Raw genomic sequence first — 14,380 nt, 5'->3', positions numbered from 1 at the left:
CATGTTCACGTTATGCGGAGTTCATGTTAGGCGGTGTTCACGTTACCGCGAGTGCATTGTACATGTAAAGATATCTGACTTCTTGAAGGGTGAATGCGTGGCATAAAAGTAGAAAAGAAATAAAAAGGCACTGGCTTAGAATTTGAATCAAAATATTGGGCTTTATTATTGTTCGTCAAACAATATTTACCTTCGTAGAAGCGAGAGAGTCTCAAAAGTAAATGTCAAAAAGCTTGAATGTCGAAAGGCGGGGGTTGATGAGGCAGAAAAGGTATAGACAAATCCTAACGGCGGAATTACACTTGAAAATGATTATATGATTTAACAAAAGCTAAGAAAACGGCATTTGAACTTAAACATTGCCGCCCGCCTTGCAACATCCAGACGTGTTGCACAATTTAAAGTAATATTAATTATATGTACAATTTAAATAATGAAAGTATACAGAATGTACATTTCAGTTAATAAAAAAGGAGCATTTTATTTTAGTTCAATTCTGTTTTTTCTTGTTATAGTTTCCATTTCATGTTTTATTTTTTTTTTTTTTCAAAAACAAATTAATATTTACAAATGTGCTCGTCAAGCACGCGATCGTAAATGGACTCGTTAAGCCCGATCGTTGTTATCAAAATTTTAAATAAATTTGACTCGGAAGAGCCGGGTGTCGAGGACTCGTTAAGTCGGAAGACAATGGAAGATTGTCTTACACCCAATTATATGTTGCATGGACCCGAAATAACCCACCCAAACATTGTGAGTTGGGCCCATGGGAAACCCGGGCTAGAATATGTTTGTGGCCTCATTATTTTGTGGTAGACCTCTGGACCAAGGACAATCGCTACATGTGAAGCTTGATAAAAATGCGGGTCAGCTAACTGTAGCCCGGCAAAGTGATCCTTTAGGGCAGGATTCACGGACTCCGAAGGAGAAGTAATGTGGGTCAAATCCACAATTCTTGCCGATACCCCTAATCGTTGCGATGGGTCATGTGATGATGCGACTGAGACCTGACAGAACACTTCTGAACCCACTGCCACAGGACTTAGCCGAAGTTCCTCGGCCAATAACCGACAAATTAAACTAAGACCTGCGCAAGGGTCCAAAAGCGCCCGGATAGGAACTCGCCGATCATTCAACTCTAGCTGAATGACCATTGTCGGCCCGAGCGTAGCAACAGGCTGAATCGCCATTACGGGTCGGGGAGCTGATGAAGTTGACGGCTGATAAGATCGGACTGACGGGTCAGACGTAATATGCGGACGAATAGAGGATCTACCAGGTTTTGGAGGAACTCCGGATTTTTGTCTGGGAGCAGACTTTGTAGCAGGGCGAGACCGATCAGCGCTATTCTTTGCATGATTATGCAGCATGGTGTGATGGTCACCGTTACAGTGCTTACACCTGTGTGGACTGGGACAGTCACGAACAAAGTGTGTGGCGTCAAGGCAATTACCACAACATTTATGAAGCGCTACGGTACGCAGCCTTCGTTCAATGCGCATCGCCCTGAACTCTTTGCAATCACGTAAGTGATGCTTTGCCTTGCATATGACACATTCTCTTCTGCCACGTTGAATATTCGAACCCTGGGACTTTCGAACTGGTGCCGAAAGGGGTGGCGAAGCCACAGATAATTCTCCTGGAGGAACTCCAGGAGCCGTCGTCAACGGATTTTTATTGGTGGAAAGGTCGGCCAGAGTGGCAGGATCAGCAGTCGTGCTGATGGTGGATACATCGGCCAGAGGTGCGATGGTTGGATCGATTTCCCGTTCCTCATCAGACATGGGGACGTCGTCCTCAAAATCAGGAAGGGTAGCGGCCATCTTTGCTATGTTTTCCATCTATGAAAATATAGAAAGATTTCGATGACGGAACGGAAAATCAAATTAACAAAATGGTCAGAATGACAAGAAACCGTAGGTCGCCTTACAACTTTCGGTCCTATAGCGATTCGAAACGCGGCCATCAAACCTAAGATTTTCACGCAAGCAAAATCCAGTGAGGACGCGAGTACAACGCAAAATGAACTTATTTTACCTCCGTAAGAGGCACAAGTTTAACTACGGGACGCCGTATAACGCCATTTTCGGTTTTAACATCCGCGACGCGTACTCGACCGTCAGTACCCGGATGAATATCAACAATACGACCTAACTTCCACGAAGTGGGGGGTAATTGCTCATGTCGAATGACAACTAAATCGTCCTTCTGCATATCCCGTTGAGGAAATTGCCATTTGTAGCGTTTATGTAAGCTCTTCAGATACTCGTCTTTCCACCGTAAGCAGAACTGTTGAGTTAGAGCTTTCATCTTTCTGTATCTGTTAACAATATGCAAAGGCGATTCATCAATAACGGGCTCCGGAGGAGCGAGGATCGACGATCCAACCAAGAAATGACCTGGCGTGAGAGCCACTATATCATGCGGACTATCATTCACTGGACAAAGTGGACGAGAATTAAGGCAGGCCTTAATTCTAGCCAGAATGGTAGAAAGTTCTTCAAACGTGTATTTGAAGCCATTGGCGTGCTTTCGAAAATGAAGATTAAAGATCTTTACTGCGGCCTCCCAGAGACCGCCCATATGTGGAGCTCCCGCCGGAATGAATTGCCTAGACAATTCTTGATACAAATGTGCGGAGCACAACTTATCGCGGCTCTCGCGCAGCACAACCTTGAAATCCCGCTCAATTTCCCTAGATGCTCCAACGAAGTTGGTGCCGTTGTCGGAAAATATTGTTCCGGGACAACCACGGCGGGAGACAAATCGATAAAAAGCCGCCAAAAAGGATGTCGTCGACAAATCAGATGTAGCCTCTAAATGAATTGCTTTCGTAGAAAAGCAGACAAATACGCAAACATAACCTTTGGTTACCTTACAAGCGCGACCTGTAAAGGATTTGACCTCAAATGGGCCCGCGAAGTCCACACCAGTAGTGGCAAAAAGTCTAGAAAGTGTATTGCGCTCTGGTGGAAGCGCGGCCATAATCTGGGAGCAAGACCGCTTCCTGTCCAAAAGACAGCGCTTACAACAATTATGGTCTTTCGTACCAAAGAAGTCAGGCGGGGAACCCAGTACTCAATCCTCAAAATGCGTAGCACCAATTGATTCCCCCCATGTATGGATATCAAATGGACGTACCTGGCCAAAAGAGCAGCAAACCGACTATTGTAGGGTACAATAATCGGATGACGCTCTGAATATGCCAGTGTAGGGGGACGTGCCAAGCGCCCGTTGAGCCTAAGCACGCCTGATTCATCCAAGAATGGATTAAGTGGCAACAAAGAACTTTTCGGACTAATAGGTTCCTTGCGTAACAAGGAAGCGTATTCCTCCGCATAATAAGCCTTTTGAGCCAGTATAGCCAGACGTCGTCTCACGTTTTTAAGCTCCAAACTCGTCAAAGCCGTCCTGCGATAAACGTGGTGACCCCTATGGGCAGGATGGCCCTATGTAAAAATCGAAAGACATAAGACAGAACTCGTAAAGCCCTGTCCAAGGACGAAAATCTCTCTAACACATCCTCATAATTCAAAAAAATGTGGTATGAACTTTGACAGCGCGCACCTCAACATCTGTATCAAGGGGGACGGAGTCCCGAATATCCCACTGAGACCGATCCTGGCGTAGCCAGTGTGGCCCATGCCACCAAAGTCGGGATCCAGCCAATTCCGAGGGGGTAACCCCCCGGCTACCCAAGTCAGCGGGATTTTCCTCAGAGCGTACATGACGCCAATTCTCACCAACTGTAATATCCTGAATCTTGCTGACACGATTGGCAACAAACGTAGTCCACGTAGATGGAGGTTTGCCGAGCCAGGAAAGGACGATCGTCGAATCCGTCCAACAAAATATTCCCTGAAGTTGTATATCAATCTCGTCGAGGATACTCTTTAGCAATTCGGAGGCCAAAACTGCTCCACACAACTCCAATCGGGGCAGAGACACAGACTTAAGCGGTGCGCCTCTGGTCTTACAAGAAAGTAGATGAGTGCATATATCACCATTCGGAGTCAAAATACGAATGTATACCACCCCCGCGTATGCCTTCTCTGAGGCATCAGAAAAAACATGCAATTCTGCGCCACAATCAGGCGAATAGCTAACCCAACGCGGTATTTGAATCGAATTAACGTCGCTGTAACATTCGACAAACCTTCGCCATTCCCGTTCTGTCGTAGACAGAAGCGCATCATCCCAACCAATCTTGTCAGACCAGATCTGCTGCATTATCACCTTGGCAGTAACTATGATAGGGCCTAACCAACCTAGTGGATCAAACAGTTTCGCAATGGCAGATGAAGTATCGCCTTTCGTAAACCGAGACTTGTCCGGGAGCGGACTCATGTCAAAGTAGAATACGTCCAGCTGGGCATTCCATCTTATACCAAGAGGCTTAGAACTGCTAGCTTCTACAAACGTGAGAAGCTCAGCATCAAGCAAATGGCCCGTAGGGAGACCCTCGAGAATGGTACGATCATTCGCAGTCCACTTTCGCAGCTCAAACTTGGCAGAAGATAGAGCGGCAATTAGCTGATCCCTAGACCTAATCGCAGTATGCAAATCATGGTAGCCCGTCAATACGTCGTCAACGTACATGCACCTCCGTAGGATGTGCGCAGCAAGAGGAAAGTCATTCTCCGTGTCGTCCGCCAATTGCAACAGTGTCCGTATGGCTAGAAATGGAGCACACTTTACTCCAAACGTTACAGTTTGTAACTCATAGTCCTGGATAATGTTTTGCGGAGAATCCCGAAATAGTATTCTCTGCAGACAGGTCTGAGACGGGTCAACTCGGATTTGGCGATACATCTGTGTGATGTCGCAATTGTACACGAATTTGTACAACCTCCATCTCAAAATGAGACATGTAAAATGTCATTCAGGCTATTGCCGGTAGACGTCGTATTCGAGGCGTTGAAAACCACTTAGTCGTCCTTTTGTCGGGGTTAATCACGGGGTGATGAGGTAGATAACAAACTGGGGCGTCTGTTGGCGTAGCCGAAACTGGCCTCATATGACCCAAATGTAAATATTCTCGTATGACGTCGTCATATACGGTCTTAATTTGTGCAAGTGTATCGTGAATATCACTTGCCAAATGGAAAAATTACAAAACAATAAAAAGTCGTGAACTTTAAATTGTAAAATGTCAACTTGACCGATTGTAGGGTGCACTGACTGTAAGATGCACGCTACCAAGCGGTAAGGTCCAACAACAACAATAATATAAAAATCAAAAAGTTTCGTGGAAACTCAAATATGTCAATATTAAAATAATATAATATATTCTAAATACTGTTATTTTATTGTTTATATCGACCGACCGTAGGGTACACTACCACGTAACACGAACGATAATAGTAAACGACCGATATCCGTAGGAATCAACAATAAATACTTCTCTCAATTGAACTTGCAAAAAAATATTTTTATAATTTAGCGCCGTAAGCGACCCACGCTATTAAACCAACGTGTATGCAGTTCGAACGTATGTTGCCTGTAACACCTGTGTGCGTACGTGTGTATAGCAAGTTGAACGGCAACTGTATAACACTTTACTATTGATGCCTATTGGCAAACCAATGCTTACAACCAAAAACAATAGAAAAGGAAGATTGGAAAATGGGCGACGTCATACCAAAAGTTGCATTTACGGTGTTCGATACATACACGTTCGTTCATTTTTAATTTGCAATATTTTTTGTTAAAAACTCACAAATGATGTTAAATTTTGTGTAAATAATAATGAGAAACTTTTGACCGATTGTTCTACGTCATTGCCTGATATAAATTTCTTTTTATTCTTAGTTTAATTTGTGGAACAAAAAATCATAAACGACACGTTTGCATCGAACGCCGTCAATGGTTTGATACCCTCTGCTGCCATTTTCCCATCTTCATCTTCCATTGTTTTTGCTTACAACCAATGCAATTGTTTTTGTTTTTTCTATGCAGATCGAAGATCAAAAAACCAAAAGAAACACAAATATATGAATGTAATCAAATGGAGAAATACAGCGAAATTGAATTCAACTTTGACGTAGAATATTTGGACGAAAACAAAGTGGAATTAAACGCACTTTTCAACACTTTAATGACAATGTAACCGGGTATTAAAGACCGACGGATAATTTAATTTTTTCTCGTAGAGATTTAATGTACAACCGATATAAAATACGAGTTGTAAAGCGACCGTAGGCGAGTGTTTATTTCTGTTTTTATTAATATTCACACCGAAGGATATGCTCACTTTTTAATTGTCACTGAAAGTACATACCTTGGTTGTTGAATGTTAAAATATTTGTGTATATAATAAATTGATATGCCTCGTAGAGGATGTTGATCGTCGATCGGTTGTTGGTGGCGTAGCCTTTGCCTTCGAAGAAGAAATAAAAAGAGCGAATTAATTTTTTCCAATTAATATCCGGTTCGAAGGACCAATGAATGCGTGGCATAAAAGTAGAAAAGAAATAAAAAGGCACTGGTTTAGAATTTGAATCAAAATATTTAATAAATTATTGTTCGTCAAACAATATTTACCTTCGTAGAAGCGAGAGAGTCTCAAAAGTAAATGTCAAAAAGCTTGAATGTCGAAAGGCGGGGGTTGATGACATTTGACGTTAGAAAATGTCCTTATTTTCGAACCGAAAGGCAGAAAATGTATAGACAAATCCTAACGGCGGGATTACACTTGAAAATGATTATATGATTTAACAAAAGCTAAGAAAACGGCATTTGAACTTAAAGGGTAAATCACTTCTTTCATCAAGTCAATCGGGGTTTCGTCCTGGTTATAGTTGTATTAGTGCGCTAGCTGATGTCTGTGAGTATTTTAAACTATAAACTGATCTTGGCAAGGTTAGCTGTCATGTTCTATTGGATCATTCGAAGGCATTTGTCACTGTCGATCGCTCATTGCTGTGCTTCAAGTTACGCAACTTTTTTTAATTTTTCTTCTAGCTCTGTTAGAATTCTACATTCCTATCTGAGTGAAAGGACGCTGTCTGTAAAACAGGTAATGGGATATCTGAGCCTGTACATTTACGAAAAGGAGTTCCACAGGGATCCACGCTTGGCCCTATTTTTTCTATTTATATAAACGATCTGCCAAGGTTTATCAGGGACAGCACGATACATATGTAACAAATTGTAATATTGAATTTAATTCCTGTTTTTATGTTCAAATCATTTTATTTTCATTTATATAACATAAGGATGTTATTGTTGGACACTGAATGCCTATACTGTAATTATAAAAAATTAATTCTTGTTGTGCAGGTTATTAAAATAAATAAATAAAATAAATTCTTTCGCTGATTTTTATTTGGTACTTGATAGATCGGTAACACTTATATTAATTTATCAATTTCGTACAAAACCATGTATGTTTAAAAACGTCAGAGAGAGAGAGAGAGAGAGCGAGAGAGAATAAAAAAAATCGGAGAACTGATTAATAAATAATGAAGTCTTAAAAAACAAATCAAATGTACTAAGTTCTTCGCTATTTAAAAATTTGACATGATTTCAGACGAGATTTTCAGTGAATACATTTATCCACAGCATGACGCTTTTTCAATACATGGAACATTTCTCACTTCCACTATTCAATAACTATAAAGTTTAAAAGTTAAACATGAAAAAATATGTAAAGCTTCGAAACACTCAGAAATGTCACCAGCATTACTGATAGGGGATAACCCACCGCTGGAAAACTTTTTGGTGTTTGGTCGAAACTGGGATTGAACCCACGACCCTGTGTATGCAAGACGTGCATGCTAAAGCTCGTCATTCAACCGTCGAACTGAACGGACTGTTTTTAATAGCGGATTATTTAATCGTAATAAGTACTTATTACAAATTTCAAGTGCGGTGGTAAATTAAGCCACCATGCAGTGAAATTCAAAGTCACCCAATGGGCTGCTAACTTAAGGGACCAGTGGACGGGTATCGACTAAAGTTATAAATTTGTAAAGCGTCTACTCACAGGTGCTAGAAAAGTTTCCCGGTCCAGATCCTCGGCACCAAGAGGCTGGTTGGTATCAAGGACGATTTAAGGTAGTCGCATTTGAGGACCTGAGGTCTATAGAACGTTTTAAAGCTGCGTTGATACTAATTGGTGACGTTGGAGAAGGAGCTGCTCCTGGCCCTGAATCTATTTTAAATAGACTGAAACAATGCAATCCAGATCTTCCAACAGCTGATTGGAAGGTTGGCCCTTTGGATGAAGTGGATGGACCAAGACGGCATGCATTGTGTATATTGAACACTCCGTCTTTGCCACATCTAGCAAAGTCCCAGGGCCGTGTATGTTATGGCTTTCATTATATCCAAATGAAGGTATATAAAAACGATCAACTAAAGGATTCAGAAATGAACAAGCCTCTGTGTAAGTCGTGGGAGATACCAAAGATGCAGACATGGATAGACACCGTATGTGCCGTTAACACCTTAGTTGAGGAGTCATTGAAAACAAAGACAAAACTCATTATGGGATGCGACGCAAATGCACATCATAGTATATGGAAGTGGTGACATTAATACAAGAGGAGAGTCACTCCTAGAGTTTATTTTGCGTACTAATTTGGTTTGCAATAAGGGAGATGCCCCAACCTAAAAATAGACAAGAAGTTTTGGATGTCACATTGGCCTTGCAAGATCTGAATGAAATGATATCTGAGTGACAGGTTTTAAGTGAACATAGCTTCTCAGATCATCGCTACATCAGTTTCAAATTTGATGTTCATACCACCTAGACGATATTTCCGCCAAATGTTAGGAAAGCTGATTGGAATTGTTATATGTAATCGTTCATATGATGATACCGGAAATACCAGAGACAAATATGAGCACTGTGCAAGATATCGAACACGCAGTGGAGCGGATTACTAAGGTCTTCAACATCTCACTGACTGCATGCCCTAGAGGGAAGCCAAGGAGGGAAAATCGACCGTCATGGTGGTCTACGGAGTTAAGTAATATGAGGAAATCCTGCAGGACGCTCCTTAACAAGGCAAAGTCCACCAGAGCTACGGAGGATTGGGACACTTACAAGAAGAATCTGAGAGGATACAAGCGAAAACTACGAAGGGCTCACCATAACTATTGGAATGATTACTGCAACAGTATTGAGAATACATCTCATGCTTCCAGACTACGGAAGGTACTAGTATCCACTAACTCCGCTCCATGTTTCATTAAAACATCGCAGGGCAATTGGGCAATGTCCAGTGAGGAGACGCTGGAGGTACTATTGCACACACATTTTCCTGGAAATCAGACGGTTGAACCATGTTATGGCGGTGCAACAGCGGCTCAGCTGTCATTTCCTATCGAGGAAATTGTAGATCTAGATCTAGAATAAAATGGGTGTTATATAGTTTTGGAGCATTTAATCCCCCGGTCCTGATGGAGTTACAAGTAGGGACTGACAGAATTATCCCCTGGTTGTCGGCGATATATACAGGATGTATCAACTATATACTCCAAGGAAGTAGAGGGAAACAAAAGTCGTTTTCATACCTAATTTCCGATTACCGCCCAATCAGCTTATCCTCATTCCTACTTAAGACTCTGGAGAGGATGATAGATATTTATCTTAGAACTAGCGTCGATTCACGTTTGCTCTCGAAACGACAACATGCATACTCGAAGGGCATGTCCACTGAGACCGCATTACATGAACTAGTCAGCTTTATTGAAAGCTCACTATCTGTCACTGAATACATAATTGTGGCGTTTCTAGACATCGAAGGGGCATTCAATAACGACCATCCGAACTCGATATTAAATGGACTGACAACTCTGAATGTTGATCCAGGTATACTTAGGCTGTTAGACGAACTTCTAATGAAGAGACGTATTTCAGCCACACTAGGACATGCAAACATACAGAGGTATGTGAACAGAGGCACTCCCCAAGGATGAGTTCTATCACCTCTTCTTTGGAATGTTGCTATAAACAAACTTCTGGTTTCCCTAGAAAAAAAAGGATAAAAGTGGTGGCATACGCAGATGATGTGGCTCTAGCAGTCAGGGGAAAATTCCCATTCGCGATCAGAAATATTATACAGAGAGCCCTCCGGATGACTGAGAAATGGGCGAAAGACAATGGTCTTGGGGTAAATCCTGCAAAGACAGAACTAGTCATGTACTGCAAAAATCGAAAAACTCCCACGGTTAAGTCCATATCCTTAGGGGTATTGAAATTCCCTTTAGTGAGTATGCAAAATACCTTGGCGTTATTCTGGACAAGAAGCTGAACTTTAAGCTTAATATTGAAGAAAGAGCGAGAAAAGCTAGTAGCTTTGTACTCGTGCAAAAAGGCAATAGGAAAAAAGTGGGGGCTAAATGCGAAAATTGTGCATTGGCTATACACGGCAGTGGTTAGACCTATAATGCTATATGGTGTTGTAGTCTGGCACTTCAGCAACCGACAAGTTTAGACAAAGTTCAGCGTATGGCGTGCTTGTGTATCTCAGGCGCATTCAGTAAGGCAGGAACAAATTCTCTTAATGTCATGCTGCATCTATTGCCTTTAGACATTTTGGCCAAACAGTCAGCTGCAACAACGACTGTGTGGTTGGGTGAGCTATCGTTGTGGTCAGAAAAAAGGTACAGTCACAGTTTGGTCCTCAAAAAATTCCAGATGTGCCAAACGTAGTGGATTACACTTTGGCGGAACCACTTTTCGACAAAAAGTTTGAAACTCTAATTCCCAACAGTGAGGCGTGGTGCACACAGACCCCGGGGAATAAACGATATATATGGATTTCTACCCTGATGGCTCCAAAATGGAGGGACAAGTGGGTTTCGGAGTATATTCTAAAGATCTTGAACTTCGAATAGCGAAAAGATTACCTATCACTGTAGTGTTTATCATGCGGAAACATTAGCAATAAGAGATGTGGCGAATTGGCTGAGAAGTAATGTTCCAAAAAATGTGGGCATTAATATATACTCAAACAGTCAACCTGCAATAAAATCCTTGGACCCTGTGTTCCTTAACTCGAAAACGCCCATCGACTGCCGCAAATCTCTCAACGAGATGGCTGAGCAGTACAAAATTCACCTAATATGGGTGCCTGGCCATAGGAACATTGCGATGAACTGCGAAGCGGATGAGTTAGCAAGGCTAGCAACTACCTTACATATTCAAGGGGAACTAGAATCTGTTGGTATGCATCTGGCTACCTGAAACTCTTACTGCGTGAGAAAGCTGTTTTGATGGCAAATGTTCGATGGGAGAATTGCTAGGGTTGTAACGACACCAAGCAAATATGGCCCCATTTAAACTTAAACCGCACACTACGTTAAAGTGGCAGCCCGATTCTGTTTCAGGCTCACTTAGACTAGACTATTCAGTCCATTGTAATAAACCGCACACTATATATGCTAGTGTTCTCAAGACGCCAGATATCACTCCTGATATCTGCTATAACGGGTGAAATATAATGACTATTGTATGAGATGCCATGATGCGGAGGAAAAGGAATCAATTAAACACCTCTTGTGAAAGTGTCCTGCATTTTGTGTAAGACGTAAGCAAATTTTGGGGCATATAGCTTTAGATTACTGGTGGACCTGGAAAACGTTAATTTAAGCAGTTTGCTAATGTTTTTGGAACAATCTGTTTGGTTCAACAGAAGAAAATAATCGAGAAGGTTCAGCGGTTAAAACTAGAAGTGCCATATGGAATAGGTACTTTTAGTAAATGTGGTATCACAATGGACTGAATATTAGTCTAAGTGAGCCTGAAACTTAATCGGACTGGCACTTTAAGCTAACGTAACCTAACCATGCTAACCATTGCACCACGGTGTCTCCCGTGCATGATTACTTATGGAGTTACATATTTTGTTTATAAATAAATGGGTTGTAATATTCAAATAAATAAAAAACATGTGTTTTTACACAATTATATTTGAGAAATTTGGTGCAAGCAAAGAAATGTTTAGAAGCTGGAATTAACTATTAGGAGATTTGCTTAAGATGCAACATAACATGTTTACTGTTAAGATCAAATATAACATGTTTACTTTAACATATGCTGAAAATATATATGCTTGAAGCAGAATATGTTTGAGAGCGTGTGTTACATAGGAGATTTTTTTAGGGTGTGTGTCAGTTCTAAGATTAAAAATAAACGAAAAATAAGAGCGCATTTATGTTCTCTTTCACTGTCCTGTTTACAATTTAACAAAAAATTAAAACATTTATGATGTACCAGACAATTTATAAATAAATTAAAAATTTATTTGGAAAATATTGCGACCAAACTTGCGAAATACTGATTTCCCCTTTACGACCAACACAAAAGCAAATGTTGGAAAATAATGTTTGAACCTGACTTTACGAAAATAAAATCCACCAGTTAATGTAATCGTATTTGCATAGCGTTATTATTGATTAGGTTATTTGAATTTAAAAAATATTATAATGGGGCCTTATTTACATATATTACTTTCTTAATGCAAATAGTGTATAAAATGGTAAACATTTTCTTTTCAGCTGCTGTACTTGCCAGCCAACAAGCCGCTGCTGTAGCTGTGATAAATCCTTTTCCACCCGGACCAACCAAGTAACCGCAGATTGAAATGGTAGATTCATAGTATTAGAAATATTAAGCTTGAATATATTTAAGTCTGGCATATAAGGCTAAAGCATATATCACATGATTTTGCTTAAATATACTACTAAAATATAAGTTTGCGTATCCATTAGGACACATAACGACTACTAATAATACATCATTGCAATATTTCGTCATTTGTCAAGATAAATTTCTTTCGCATTTCATGCACACATACATTTAGCAAGAAATATTGTTAATATTTTAATTTTGTGCACTAATTGTTTTCTCTAATGTATATATTATAATTTAAGTTACATAATAAGTTCTCTATTTGTATACTCACACATGAACAGAACATCTTTTATTCTAGTTTTAATGTTTTTTCATATACAATTTTATCCACTATATTTATATGTGATTTCCATTTATATTGTAGCTAATATGTTCAAATAGACTTCAAATACAATTTTTGTGTCAATTTTATCAATTTTTTAAGGAAGTAAAACGAGAACGGTAACTACAAATGTGAGGTCACCATACATAGGCAATAATACTGTCAAAATATTTTCTATTAAAAATTTAATTGAAGTTGAAAAAGTTATCAATTAAAAAATTAACGGGTACAATTATCTTTTTACGCTCAATTTCTCTTCGATTAAATTTAACTAGAAAAAATACAGCAGTTAAGTCCCTAACTGGCATGTGGAATATATAAGCACGATGATATGTCCATAATACAGTTTAAAAGTTCGTTAGCTAACGTAGCACTAACGGAGCTTCATGAAAATAAAAGTTAATCAAATAAAAACAAGCAAGAAAAGTCTAAAGTTGTGTTACCATCTCAACTACTTCAAATTTGCTGGGAGCAATATAAAGGAAAAGATACAAATACTTTTAATGGAGACAATTTGTTGTCTAAAACCCTGGGATGAAACACAATGTTTGTAAAAAATATGGGAAATAAATAATGGCAGAAAATATTCTGGCATTACAGTGTTTAGGATATGACTATGATATGGGGAAATCATCACAGAATTTGTGGGAATTTTGGCAATATTTTTATAAACCGGGAAAACGTATATATGACGGCTTTATCTAAATCTGAACCAAATTGGATCAAACTTGACACACTTAAATATCACATTAAATATATTCTCTATGGAAACTATCCAGTCGATTGGAGGAAAATCCCATTGAATATGGGTTTAAAATATGAAACAGTCTACCATATTTCCACAATTATGGTGTATATATGGAAGCTATATCTAAATCTGAACCGATTTTGACTAAATTTGACATGTATAGGTAGAATATTAATTCTGCTATCTCTACAAAATTTAACGTAAATGGAAGTATAACTTTGGCCCCCGTAAGTGTATATCGGAAGAAAAATATATATGGGAGCTATATCTAAAACTGAACCGATTTCAACCAAATTTGGCACACTTACCGACACTGTTAAACGTACTTCTTGTGCAAAATTTGAAGAAAGTCATGCCTTTTGAGGACATATAAGTCCAAATCGGACGAAAGATATATATGGGAGCTATATCTATATCTCAACCGATTTTAGCCAAATTTGGCACCTATAACTATACCATTAAACGTTAGTGAAAATCGGGCGAAAGATATATATGGGAGCTATATCTAAATCTGAACCGATTTTAACCAAATTTGGCGCACATAACGATACCATTAAACGTACCCCTTGTGCAAAATTTGAAGCAAATCACGGAAAACTCTGGCTTTTAAGGCCATATAAGTCAAAATCGGACGAAAGATATATATGGGTGCTAAATCTAAATC

General features: G+C 39.7%; 1 protein-coding gene across 1 annotated transcript in view; it reads left to right on the top strand.

The window, feature by feature from the left end:
- Nucleotides 1–13,040, top strand: part of LOC142239791 (uncharacterized) — a 188,182-nt gene extending 175,142 nt beyond the window's left edge. The window contains exon 5 of the mRNA XM_075311556.1: nt 12,511–13,040. Within this exon, the coding sequence (XP_075167671.1) occupies nt 12,511–12,584 (74 nt within the window). The 3' untranslated portion in view covers nt 12,585–13,040. The remainder of the gene's footprint in view (nt 1–12,510) is intronic.
- The last annotated feature ends 1,340 nt before the right edge of the window (nt 13,041–14,380 follow it).

Source organism: Haematobia irritans, chromosome 5 (assembly GCF_050003625.1).
Source record: "Haematobia irritans isolate KBUSLIRL chromosome 5, ASM5000362v1, whole genome shotgun sequence".
In the NCBI taxonomy this organism is placed as follows: domain Eukaryota; kingdom Metazoa; phylum Arthropoda; class Insecta; order Diptera; family Muscidae; genus Haematobia; species Haematobia irritans.
Note: the sequence above shows the minus strand (reverse complement) of the source record. Positions and strands in the feature narration are given on the sequence as shown.